Source organism: Physella acuta, unplaced genomic scaffold, assembly GCF_028476545.2.
Source record: "Physella acuta isolate Inbredline_101_S28 unplaced genomic scaffold, ASM2847654v3 ptg000265l, whole genome shotgun sequence".
NCBI classification, from domain to species: Eukaryota; Metazoa; Mollusca; class Gastropoda; family Physidae; genus Physella; species Physella acuta.
Window position 1 is genome coordinate 1,439,802 of NW_026731784.1, and position 14,966 is coordinate 1,454,767.

A 14,966-nucleotide genomic window follows, 5' to 3' on the forward strand; every position below is an offset into this window, starting at 1 on the left:
TAAAACTATCCTACCAACCCTGATATAAACCTATCCTACCAGCTCTGATATAAAACTATCCTACCAGCCCTGATATAAAACTATCCTACCAGCCCTGATATAAAACTATCCCACCAGCCCTGATATAAAACTATCCCACCAGCCCTGATATAAAACTATCCTACCAGCCCTGATATAAAACTATCCCACCAGCCCTGATATAAAACTATCCTACCTGCCCTGATATAAAACTATCCTACCAGACCTGATATAAAACTATCCTACCAGCCCTGATATAAAACTATCCCACCAGCCCTGATATAAAACTATCCTACCAGCCCTGATATAAAACTATCCTACCAGCCCTGATATAAACCTATCCTACCAGCCCTGATATAAAACTATCCTACCAGCCCTGATATAAAACTATCCGACCTGCCCTGATATTAAAATTATCCTACCAGCCCTGATATAAAACTATACTACCAGCCCTGATATAAAACTATCATACCAGCCCTGATATAAAACTATCCTACCAGCCCTGATATAAAACTATCCTACCAACCCTGATATAAAACTATCCTACCAGCCCTGATATAAAATTATCCTACCAGCCCTGATATAAAACTATCCTACCAGCCCTGATATAAAACTATCCTACCAGCCCTGATATAAAACTATCCTACCAGCCCTGATATAAACATATCCTACCAGCCCTGATATAAAACTATCCTACCTACCCTGATATATTGACACCATACAGTCGTAGACAATACCTTCCAGAGATGGTCCATCAATGTGTATGCTGCTATATAATATATCATATGTGGGGAAACTCAGCTAGGCTCTCTATATCAAGTTTAGAGGGAAGGGGGGGTGGCATGTTAGCGTCGTATCTCGTTAGACATTTGGTTGACCATTTCCCCATAGGTTGCCCCTGCTCTTTCATTCATTTATGAAATATACTAGACGTTCAATTAACAAGTCCGTGTGTTTTTAAGTGGTATGTAAATTTAAGCTACCTTTTTTTTATACGGACTGTGTGCAGTGGTTGATTAAATGGAAACATTCAACTTTATTTTTAAAATAATATTTTAAAAAAATTATTAAATTATTAAATTGTAGTGAATTAAAGCAAACTATATGTAGGCCTTTATGTCTTTTTATTTACTAAGATATTAAAATCAAGATGAATACCCTGTAGACTTTGAATTATTTTAATTTTAAATAAAAATGTGCCGATCACTTACCATTTCTTGTTCAGAAACAGTAACAGGGAGATAACAAGTTGATTCGTATAACCAGTTGTATCAATAGATGTTTAAAACAATATACATAATTAAAAATATCCATTTTATATAGATCTATTATTGTTTTGTTTTAAATTGTAATATTTTAAACATATATGTATTTGTTAGAATTAATCAAATTAAAAACGCAAATGAAAACATTGAGATACATTTTTTAATTGTTTAAAAAAAAGACGAGCAATCCTGAATAAGCAATATTCATAGACATTTTAAGTTTGTTGAATTCTATTTTGACTTCATTGTTAACATCTATTTATTACATGAAACTTTATATGCTGCTGTTATTTATGAAGAAAAATAAATAAAAATGTTTTATTAGCATTAGCTGAAAGTTGTTTCCCATTTTGTACTTTTTATTAATCAAGGGATGTTACTTACAAAGCTGTTAAAAAAAAAATAAACGATAACTACATTGCACAAACAAAATATATTCTGATTGTATCTTTATTAGCCATAAAATTATAAAGTTATTTTAATGTTTTTGATATGCAAACTTTACATTTGTAGGTTTTATCATTATTAAAATAACGTAGACGGAAAATAAAAAACGATAACTATCTTTAAAGCTATTTGTGTATACTTGAGAACCCTTCTTCTCTGTTTATGTTGAGCTAGTGTCCATGATTGTTTATTGGAAATATTTGTTCTATTTAACATATTGCGAGTCCAGCAAGAAATGAAAATAAAAATGGCGACTGCCGATGTCGCTTGGTTGATCTTTAGGAACAACATATCTACTATGTGGGAGAGGAGTAGACAGAATACGTCTCTTGAACTCAACAACCTTAAGAGCCGCAACTCTTTCAGTTACAATGGTCTCATTCATCGCGAGACAGTTGGGGTTGAACCCACAAAAGATGGCAAAGGTGTTGTGTTGGTTACTTGCAGAACTAAAGACCAGAACAAGTCCAGCAAAAGTCTTACTAGAGTTGAGCTAAATAAGGGCCCAAGACGTACACTCGCATCCATTCGTGCCATCTTGCGAGCCAACAACTATGGAAATAATTTGATTAACTCAACTGTTAGAAGAACCTGTGCTATTCTGACATAAATATCCAAACACAAAAAAAATGTCATTTTTTAGTACACAATTAGTACTACATTAACATATAATTGTTATTTTCATTTCTTGCTGGACACACACGAATTAAAAATGAACAAATATTTCTAAACAGCGTTAAAATAATAATGGCATAATGGTTGAGCAGTGGGTTCTCAAGTTTACACTAAGGGCTTTAAAGACAGTTATCGTTTTTATTTTCCGTCTACGTTCTTTTTAATTAATTTTTTTTCAGTTAAGTGAGAGTTCCCAGTCTATGTCTTAGTTTTGGTTGAAATATTTCTTTTAACTCGATGTCCGTGTATTTTGTGAAAAAATATCCTAATTCCTAATTCCTAATTTGCCATATAGTCGATCTATAAATAGCCGTTGCTACTAGTCTGTTTTCGTCTTCTATTCTTTAGTCATGTTAATTAAGTAAAGTGTGATTGTTGTAGCTGTTTGAGTGGTGGTGTTTAATATTTTCGCAAGTGTTTGCTTTGCTTTCTGTACTAATATACAATCTTAATAAATGTGTTTCTCAGTTTCTTGTATATTTTGTTTTCACGTTTGACATGTTATTTTAACATTTTGATTTGACTTTGTCTATTATATTGTGTTCCCTGGCCCAACTAATTCTTGTGTATAAGGGTGTCGCTTGTTGTTTCATTAGGATGTCGTATATTTTTTATTTTTAAAATAAATGTTTACAAACAAGGCTACAGAGAACCGAATTCTTATTTAGCTGAATAAATTGCTTGCATTAAAAACAATGTATACATTAAAGTCACTGTTTTCGATTTTTATAACATGACATATTTTTAATGCACATTGGCGTGGCTACTGATTTTATTTTTTTTCTTAAACCTTTACATATCAATGTCTAATAATTCATACAGTGATTATTTTTTTTTAAATACTTTTTTTCTAAAATGTACTAAAACCGACAGCTCAGTATTTTGCATGTGTTGTCTCCCTTGTAACTTTTCCCTTATAAAAAACGGCAAAGGTCTTTGGCAGATATTTAAAAAAAAAAAAAAAAAAAAAAAAAAAAAAAAAAAAAAAAAAAACACACACACACATTTTGTTCCAGACGGTATCTTTACTGATTTAGAACTCTAACCAATACATTATTAAATATTAATTGTAATGGTATAACTGTAAAATATGTATATAAAGTTCAAAGTGCGTTATTAATTATTTTTTTTTTTTTTTTAACTTTGAAACATCGCAAGGTTTAAGAAGGAGTTTGTCGCAAGTACATTTTGCTAAAACGGCCTTCCGGCAAACGGCATCCGGGCAATCGAGATTCGTCAATGTTTTTTAGGGATTTGTTATAAGCACATTGAAAAAAAAATCATCTCAGGTTTGGGTTGCCTATAAATTTCGTCACACTTAGGAGGAAAGTGGGGGGTCCGTAATTTTGTGACGGTGTGTGATGAGGTTTCTTATTATAAGTAAACTAGCTGCATACCCGTGCTCCGCCACGGTGAATCATTTAATTCCTTCAGCGCACCGCGTATACCCGTAGCGCGGTAAACTCTGAGGATAGCGCGGGTGTCGGTACAGTGGTGGAACTAGAAAAAAGGGCCACCCCGCAAAAAAAAATATATTTAGGCCCCCCAATTAATATATCCCCCATTAAACACACACACACACACACACATATATATATATATATATATATATATATATATATATATATATATATATATATATATATATATATATATATATATATATATATATATATATTTATACAAACACAAAATGCGAACATAGGGTACTCATTGCTGGCCTGTTCGGGTTTTGAAAAAAAACAAATGTTTTTTTTTCTTTTCAATTAAAACAGATTACAACAACAGGTCATTATTGTCATGCGTGTTTTGAAAGTCAGTTTTATTTCATTTTTTTGTCTCCAAACTTTTCAGCCCGAGGGCCGCATTAACTATCAAATATTAGTTCGGGGGCCCTGCATCTCTTTGGGGTGGCGATGTCCCCGAACCCCCCCCCCCCCGCCCCGACGAAATGTAAATTACACAGAAATATATACATATTAAATGCACCCCCCCCCCCCCAACCCCACAGAATAAAAATTCTGAAATAATCACTTTCAGGGGCCGACAACACACTCGATGTCCAAGTTTGTTCTCCTTGGGCAAATACAAAAACCACCCCGCCATTTTTGAAACTTGTATGTGTAAACATCCTGAGACAAAAAACCAGACAAAACATGTCCAAACTTGTTTTGGGCTTGATTTAAAGGGCCTTTACTTACTGATTGTTTAATTGTAATTATTATAAACACGGCATATTATTGTTTAGAGATATAATTAAATGTCATTAAGATCATTAAGCGAGCTAATTATGTGTTGTTAAAATATACGGTTACGAATTTTAAAACACTAACATGTGTGCATATATTTTATCTTAGAGATGTGAAAAATAATAGTCGATGAATGTTACATTCAACATTCTCCTAAAATATTATGTTTTTAGCAGGAAATATTTTCCAATACTAAATCTATTCTAGCTCTGCCTTGCATGTGAATCACACGTTAATTTTGGAGCGGCATTTTAAAACTTGGTTAAAAGTTTAACTTAAAACAATGCTTGCCTTTATAGAGGTGGGTGAGTCAATATAAGGCTTAGGTAATTATAAAACTTATCATAGCATTAGACATGCATTTCTGGTTATTTAAAACTAAGCTAGTTTATAGAACATCTCCTAGTAGTAAACCAATGTTATGTGTTAGAGTCATGCGAATGTTTATAGAATTCCCCCATCAGTAAATACATACTATTATATTAGACTCATGCGCATGTTTATAAAAATTAACACCTCAGGGTATCCATGTGGAGAATAGCTATTTTTGAGTTGTTGTTTTTTTTTTAAACAACATGGGAAAAATTTGGAATTTTTTTTTTTTAATTTCATTTCATAGGATTGGTTAAAGAATATCGATATTAACCATTCAATATTTAGCACAAAAGAGACCATGACAGAGTAGTGGAATAATTGAAAGAATTTAAATATATATCAATTTTTCTAAAAATATTTAAAGCATTTCATTTTTCTGAATATAACTCAATTTTATATTTACGTTGTAAACTATAATATAATTTTTGTGTAATTTACTAACATAATTTATAAATACATTTTCGAATATAACCAATAGTGGATTATTTTATTTTTTTTAAATTTAAATACTATTTGTTCTACGAAGTTTATTCATTGAAATTTATTTCCCCTTAAACAATTTTGTAAAACTTGGGAAGTAATAACACAATTAATTAAAGAGATACACATTACATTTTTGTAAACACTATGATTCAACAATTTAATCAACGTAGTGATACTGTACCTGTGTTTTAAGTACTTTCGCAGATGCAACTTAGCATGATGATGTGTCGGGTGTAGACAACATATGTGTCGAGTGTAGAAATTTTAATTTAATTCATAAAAAAAATATTTAGGCAACCAATTAAGTCAAATTTAATCTCATGTTGCATTGTCTTCATATCTTGACCCACGTACCAACCAGGAACCGTATCTCTCACTTAGAAGTTCCTGCAATTTCGCTTGGGCGTTTCAATCTAGACTGACTGACGACAGAATGACAGAGACAGTGAGTTAAATAAAACCTTGTAAAAAAGTACACATTTAAAAGGTATCCCAACAATTCAGTTTAAGCAATGATACTTTTCTTTTTGGCCAGATCATGTTTGTTTTTGTTTTGTTTTTTCACAAATCCAGCTTAATCAAATGTAATCTTAGTCCGACTCAACCATCTCCTAACAATACTACTAACTAACTAATCTTCAGTCCGACTCAACCATCTCCTAACAAAATTCCTAACTAACTAATCTTCAGTCCGACTCAACCATCTCCCAACAATACTCCTAACTAACTAATCTTCAGTCCGACTCAACCATCTCCTAACAATACTCCTAACTAACTAATATTCAGTCCAACTCAACCATCTCCTAACAATACTCCTAACTAACTAATCTTCAGACCGACTCAACCATCTCCTAACAAAACACCTAACAATATCTAACTACAACTGCTTCATAAACACGCCTACCCGCAAACACTGGACTGATCAACCCATCTCTAACGCCATCTTTCTCCAACTGCCCACAAGTCAATGGTCAGCTGACCGTAGCATGTGACCGGTCAACTTCTGCTACAATTCTATTGGCTCTCCTTGACTGACCAATGTCTACCTGACGTACCTATTCTACCTGACCCACTCTATTGTATTGTTATGAATTGTTATGAACTACAAGCATTATTTAAAAGTTATCAACACAAATAAATAATGAACAGATTATTGTTTTGAATAAACGATTGTAAAGTTATTCTTACGTATTTCAAAAAAACAGTGCATTATAACAATTTATTAAACTTATTGATCGATACAGGTGATAGATATTGAAACCATGCACACCAATGAATTATTAGATTAAAAAAATATACACCATGGTTCGTTTAGCTTGAACAAAAGTTCTTACAATTTTTAAGATACCGAACCACATCAGTTTTCATTCCCCGAACCATTCTCAATAGTAATATTGTCTACGAGCCGATCCGCAGCGTATCATACGCCGCTATTTAGTTGTTTTATTTTCTACTTTTCAGCAATTCATAATTTGTGAATTCGACAGTACCAATGCTGCCACTGAAAATATTTGCTTTAAAACACTAACCCCCCCCCCCCCCCTCTTTCCCCTAACCCCGACCCTACCCCCCCCCCCCCCCCCCCCGTGAAAGCAGCCTCCTCTTAATAATTTCTTAGTTACCTCCTGTAAGTTTAAAATCGAAATTATCTGCCCCTAATAGAAACCCGGCTCTACGGCTCTACGATTTGTAAACATTTAGCTTTGTAAACATTTAGCGTGACCACAACTCACCAGACAATGTGGGGGTGGGGTGGGGGGTGGTAGTGATAGTGATAGAGAGAAAGAGAGGGGACTGCAAGGAGGCGCTTGCAGCTTGTTTTCTAACGGCTCCCAGAAGAGAATTATATATATAGATAGACACTGAGAAAATTTAATCGCGAATAGTGTTTCTTCCAGGCATATCTTGAAAAAAATGCACCGCCCCCCCCCCCCCCGAACGAAATGAAATGTATATAATTTATATAGAAAATATATACTTTTAACAGTGTCCACCCCCCCCCCCCCCCAAAGAAAGTCTACCGCCCCCCCCCCCCCCGAAAATTTCAAGTGCCCCCCCCCCCCTCCCTCCCCCCAGAGAAAAAAGTCTGGAAGAAACACTGATCGCGAATCATATGTGTCTTGACCTACGCCAAGCCCCTTAGACTGACACGCCTAACCCGTGGAATTTGATCGAAGCAGGTTTATAAGCCACTGAGCTAGAATACTTGCTGTGTACGTTTATAAGCCACTGAGCTAGAATACTTGCTGTGTACGTCTATAAGCCTCTGAGCTAGAATACTTGCTGTGTACGTCTATAAGCCACTGAGCTAGAATACTTGCTGTGTACGTCTATAAGCCACTGAGCTAGAATACTTGCTGTGTACGTCTATAAGCCTCTGAGCTAGAATACTTGCTGTGTAGTCTATAAGCCAGTGAGCTGGAATACTTGCTGTGTACGTTTATAAGCCACTGAGCTAGAATACTTGCTGTGTACGTCTATAAACCACTGAGCTAGAATACTTGCTGTGTACTATAAGCCACTGAGCTAGAATACTTGCTGTGTACGTCTATAAGCCACTGAGCTAGAATACTTGCTGTGTACGTCTATAAGCCACTGAGCTAGAATACTTGCTGTGTACGTTTATAAGCCACTGAGCTAGAATACTTGCTGTGTACGTCTATAAGCTACTGAGCTAGAATACTTGCTGTGTACGTCTATAAGCCACTGAGCTAGAATACTTGCTGTGTACGTTTATAAGCCACTGAGCTAGAATACTTGCTGTGTACGTCTATAAGCCACTGAGCTAGAATACTTGCTGTGTACTATAAGCCACTGAGCTAGAATACTTGATGTGTACGTCTATATGCCACTGAGCTAGAATACTTGCTGTGTACGTCTATATGCCACTGAGCTAGAATACTTGCTGTGTACGTCTATAAGCCACTGAGCTAGAATACTTGCTGTGTACGTCTATATGCCACTGAGCTAGAACACTTGCTGTGTACGTCTATAAGTTACTGAGCTAGAATACTTGCTGTGTACGTCTATAAGCCACTGAGCTAGAATACTTGCTGTGTACGTTTATAAGCCACTGAGCTAGAATACTTGCTGTGTACGTTTATAAGCCACTGAGCTAGAATACTTGCTGTGTACGTCTATAAGTCACTGAGCTAGAATATTTGCTGTGTACGTCTATAAGTCACTGAGCTAGAATACTTGCTGTGTACGTCTATAAGCCACTGAGCTAGAATACTTGCTGTGTACGTCTATAAACCACTGAGCTAGAATACTTGCTGTGTACGTCTATAAGCCTCTGAGCTAGAAAACTTGCTGTGTACGTCTTTAAGCCACTGAGCTAGAATACTTGCTGTGTAGTCTATAAGCCAGTGAGCTAGAATACTTACTGTGTACGTCTATAAGCCACTGAGCTAGAATACTTGCTGTGTACGTCTATAAGCCACTGAGCTAGAATACTTGCTGTGTACGTTTATAAGCCACTGAGCTAGAATACTTGCTGTGTACGTCTATAAGCTACTGAGCTAGAATACTTGCTGTGTACGTCTATAAGCCACTGAGCTAGAATACTTGCTGTGTACGTCTATAAGCCACTGAGCTAGAATACTTGCTGTGTACGTTTATAAGCCACTGAGCTAGAATACTTGCTGTGTACGTCTATAAACCACTGAGCTAGAATACTTGCTGTGTACTATAAGCCACTGAGCTAGAATACTTGATGTGTACGTCTATATGCCACTGAGCTAGAATACTTGCTGTGTACGTCTATAAGCCACTGAGCTAGAATACTTGCTGTGTAGTCTATAAGCCACTGAGCTAGAATACTTGCTGTGTAGTCTATAAGCCAGTGAGCTAGAATACTTACTGTGTACGTCTATAAGCCACTGAGCTAGAATACTTGCTGTGTACGTTTATAAGCCACTGAGCTAGAATACTTGCTGTGTACGTCTATAAACCACTGAGCTAGAATACTTGCTGTGTACTATAAGCCACTGAGCTAGAATACTTGATGTGTACGTCTATATGCCACTGAGCTAGAATACTTGCTGTGTACGTCTATATGCCACTGAGCTAGAATACTTGCTGTGTACGTTTATAAGCCACTGAGCTAGAATACTTGCTGTGTACGTCTATAAGCTACTGAGCTAGAATACTTGCTGTGTACGTCTATAAGCCACTGAGCTAGAATACTTGCTGTGTACGTCTATAAGCCACTGAGCTAGAATACTTGCTGTGTACGTTTATAAGCCACTGAGCTAGAATACTTGCTGTGTACGTTTATAAGCCACTGAGCTAGAATACTTGCTGTGTACGTCTATAAGTCACTGAGCTAGAATATTTGCTGTGTACGTCTATAAGTCACTGAGCTAGAATACTTGCTGTGTACGTCTATAAGCCACTGAGCTAGAATACTTGCTGTGTACGTCTATAAACCACTGAGCTAGAATACTTGCTGTGTACGTCTATAAGCCTCTGAGCTAGAATACTTGCTGTGTACGTCTTTAAGCCACTGAGCTAGAATACTTGCTGTGTAGTCTATAAGCCAGTGAGCTAGAATACTTACTGTGTACGTCTATAAGCCACTGAGCTAGAATACTTGCTGTGTACGTTTATAAGCCACTGAGCTAGAATACTTGCTGTGTACGTCTATAAGCTACTGAGCTAGAATACTTGCTGTGTACGTCTATAAGCCACTGAGCTAGAATACTTGCTGTGTACGTCTATAAGCCACTGAGCTAGAATACTTGCTGTGTACGTTTATAAGCCACTGAGCTAGAATACTTGCTGTGTACGTCTATAAACCACTGAGCTAGAATACTTGCTGTGTACTATAAGCCACTGAGCTAGAATACTTGATGTGTACGTCTATATGCCACTGAGCTAGAATACTTGCTGTGTACGTCTATATGCCACTGAGCTAGAATACTTGCTGTGTACGTCTATAAGCCACTGAGCTAGAATACTTGCTGTGTACGTCTTTAAGCCACTGAGCTAGAATACTTGCTGTGTAGTCTATAAGCCAGTGAGCTAGAATACTTACTGTGTACGTCTATAAGCCACTGAGCTAGAATACTTGCTGTGTACGTTTATAAGCCACTGAGCTAGAATACTTGCTGTGTACGTCTATAAGCTACTGAGCTAGAATACTTGCTGTGTACGTCTATAAGCCACTGAGCTAGAATACTTGCTGTGTAGTCTATAAGCCAGTGAGCTAGAATACTTACTGTGTACGTCTATAAGCCACTGAGCTAGAATACTTGCTGTGTACGTTTATAAGCCACTGAGCTAGAATACTTGCTGTGTACGTCTATAAGCTACTGAGCTAGAATACTTGCTGTGTACGTCTATAAGCCACTGAGCTAGAATACTTGCTGTGTACGTCTATAAGCCACTGAGCTAGAATACTTGCTGTGTACGTTTATAAGCCACTGAGCTAGAATACTTGCTGTGTACGTCTATAAACCACTGAGCTAGAATACTTGCTGTGTACTATAAGCCACTGAGCTAGAATACTTGATGTGTACGTCTATATGCCACTGAGCTAGAATACTTGCTGTGTACGTTTATAAGCCACTGAGCTAGAATACTTGCTGTGTACGTCTATAAGCTACTGAGCTAGAATACTTGCTGTGTACGTCTATAAGCCACTGAGCTAGAATACTTGCTGTGTACGTCTATAAGCCACTGAGCTAGAATACTTGCTGTGTACGTCTATAAACCACTGAGCTAGAATACTTGCTGTGTACTATAAGCCACTGAGCTAGAATACTTGATGTGTACGTCTATATGCCACTGAGCTAGAATACTTGCTGTGTACGTATATATGCCACTGAGCTAGAATACTTGCTGTGTACGTCTATAAGTCACTGAGCTAGAATACTTGCTGTGTACGTCTATAAGTCACTGAGCTAGAATACTTGCTGTGTACGTCGATAAGCCACTGAGCTAGAATACTTGCTGTGTACGTCTATAAGCCACTGAGCTAGAATACTTGCTGTGTACGTCTATGATAAGCTAGTAATGGTTTGGTTTTGATATATATGCGACTCACACAATAAAAATAGCATGCTGTCTATTGTATATTAACTGGTAAGAAGCGCCACAAGAATTTCTATATGGTGGTAGGGACGTTTTTACACATACAGGAATAACTATATATAGAACACTGATGGGCCAAATTTGCTAATGTTCCTACATACAGTATACTTGAAACAAGTTATTTTTTTTTTAATGTATTCTTTTTGCAGTAATTTAAAATAAATATGGGTGTGCTCCTTGAAAAAAAAATTATCACGGTCTTAACATGTTTAAGTTATTAAGTAGAAATCTTCAACATACTCAGTGATGCGTGAATCGCTTACATTTATATGTAAGTAATTTGATTACATATTTGCATTTTCATGTTTAAACTAAAATGTTAACTATACTTTTTTCCATATGTAAACCATCTTAGAAGAATAAAGGTACATGTCAGGGAGAATGATCACTATTTTAAGTCGGTATCAGTCATCATAATCCAATGATAAAAACAGTAAAATACTTCTAAAAAAAAATTGATAAAATCAAAAAACTTGTAATTATTAAATTCGAATTAACAAACTCGCTCGAGATGAAGTAGGTGAAGTGGAGCTCACCTGTTCATGAATCAATCACAGGATCTGAATCGTGAAATTCGTGTTAGCCGTACAACGCCATTATCCCGCTCCGGATGTAGCTTACGCCTCCAATAATGAAAAACCGAGTTGACTAATGACGTTATTATAATTATGTTCCATGTCAACTTATTGAAATAACATCTCATGCAGGTTTGTTACTTCAAATGGAAAAAGATGTTATTTTCAATTTAATTGTATTTTTTTTTTCAAAATATTTTTATTTTCAGTTAAACATATTACATTAACATTTGTATATGTATGCCAAAGTCTGTAGGTAAATTAAAATGTTTAACAAAAAAATCAAATATGAATGTGAAACTAAATGAAGTATCTTATTTTACAATATGTACAACATGGTCATCAGTTCGGGTAACTAAGGCAACATATATTATATTAAGTAAATTAATAAGGAAATTTTTTTTTTTTAGTTGAAAAATATTACGCTACAAGAGATTACATATTAACAGAATTAATAGTGAAGATTTTTTTCAAGTACTAAATTTTAAAACATATTAATATCGTTAAACATTTTAAGTTATGAGTCAATTATAAATATGCTGTTTGATATATATATATATATATATATATATATATATATATATATATATATATATATATATATATATATATATATATATATTTATATAAAAGTACATTGTTAAAATATTTAATATTCATAAAAAATAGCACATGTTGTTGATTGGCTTTGACTGTTGTACTGTTTTTGTTGTTGTTTTTTTTAATAAAGGAATTTATAGAAATCATGTCCCTTAACAGATCTTTAAAGCAACATGGGAAGTGATTAAAAAAACAAACTGTTTGAATACATGAACTTTTTTAATACATTATTAACACAATGAAAGTATTCAACAATGTACACATCATTTACATCGTAGCTGTGGTTTAGGTAATTTTGCAGCTACAAAAACTTAATTAGTTACTTATATCATACTTTTTTATTTGTATTGTCAAATGTATTTCAGTAAAAGTTATGAATAGTTGTTAGTCCACACCACTCAACCTAAATCAAAACAACAAAAAAGTTATAAGCCTGGTGTTAATTTTACATGCATTTATAAGCCAGGTTCCATGTGTACATACATATTGTATAAGCCAGGTTACATGTGTACATACTTATTGTATAAGCCAGGTTCCATGTGTACATACATGTATAAGCCTTTCTATATATAGCTTTTAGATAGGTATACAAATCAATCACTCGAATAGGAAATATTTAATATAAATATTGGCGAATTAAGCCCTTTATTTAAAATAGTTATGCCCCATTTTAGTCTATTATAGTTAAGTAAACGTTTATTTATGTTTATAAATAAAATAATAAATCAAGATAGATACATTAATATTTACTTATCTTTTACCATTTCTTGTTCGGATACAATAACTGGAAGATAGCAAACTGATTTGTATAAAAATTAAATGTTTAAATTAATGTTCAGAAAATGTAAAAAGTAAGCTAAGTAATTAAATAGTTAAAATATATATATTTGATTTTTTTTCAATATATTTGTATTTTGATTATACAAATTATATTTAATTGGTATAACAACATTATTAAAAATGCTAATAAAAACATTGAATTTATTTTATACTTGTTTTTATAAATGCGACAACGTCAGATAAAGCAATAATTCCTTTTTACTTTCTTGTATATACGAAGTATAGAGAAAGTCTTGTAATGATGCAAAAAAAAAAAAATCGAGATGTTTATAAATCTCGACGTTTACACCTCACTGATACGGAAAAACATAATTTTTTTAAATCTTGTCCGTATGTGTGTGTGTGTGTGTGTGTTTATGTCTGTCTCTCTGTGTGTAAACACGATAACTTGAGTACCGTTACAGCTAGGTTGATGAAATTTCATATATAAGTATTTTATCAAAATCGTAGATCCGTATCAACTTTTGGGCGATTTTCTAATAACCGGAAGTGGTAATTTTTCAAAAGCCTATAACTTGAGTATTATTTCAGATAGATACATGAAATGTCACATGTATGTAAAATATTTAATTGACCTTCTGATGAGATGAACTTAAGACGTCAGGACATTGTATTCCACAGGCACGTCGCTTTGTTCTAGCCTGCCCACACCATACTCAGAAATCACACAACCTTTAAACATTGTTGAGATAAACATTATTGAACCAGAACCCTCACATACCCCACCCCCATTTTAATGTTTTTTTCCCCCATAACCCTCCTCTCACCCAACTCTGAATTTTTCACCAGCACACATTTATATTTATTACCTCCCTGTATACTAATTGTAAATAAATTTTGTTAAAGATAGTCTAAACAATAGTTCTATTTATTTATACATTTGAAAACCCATTTTCAATATTTTTGTTCAATACGTCCATTTGAAAAATACTTCGGTTCCATTACATGATTGAAATTATGTAAAATATGTTGATGTTGGTATACTTGTTTTTAATTGCAAATACAAGTATTTACAAAATTCCATGAAGAGAAAAACATAAAATAAAAATAAACACATTAATATGTATTGAATATTTTTACTAATTTTAGGAACCGACCCACGCTTTTCTTTATAGTTATTTAAATATTAGTACCTTATTATATTTATGTTCTACTTTGTTTTTAATACATTATTATATAGAAGCTTGTTATTGAAACGTTTTTCTGTATTTTTTATGTACTTTATTTTTTTATTTTTTTATTTACAATTTTAGTTGCATGACTAACAACTATTGCGCACCTAATAAACATGTTAACCCTCGTATAACAGTGCGTAATAGTTGGATAAGGCTACCTACTAATTT

General features: G+C 34.2%; 1 protein-coding gene across 1 annotated transcript; it reads left to right on the top strand.

Moving 5' to 3' along the window:
• The first annotated feature begins 1,977 nt into the window (after positions 1-1,977).
• LOC131939173 (large ribosomal subunit protein eL28-like) lies at positions 1,978-2,340 on the top strand. The gene has a single exon (XM_059297365.1). The coding sequence runs from the start codon at positions 1,978-1,980 to the stop codon at positions 2,338-2,340; it is 363 nt and encodes a 120-aa protein (XP_059153348.1).
• The last annotated feature ends 12,626 nt before the right edge of the window (positions 2,341-14,966 follow it).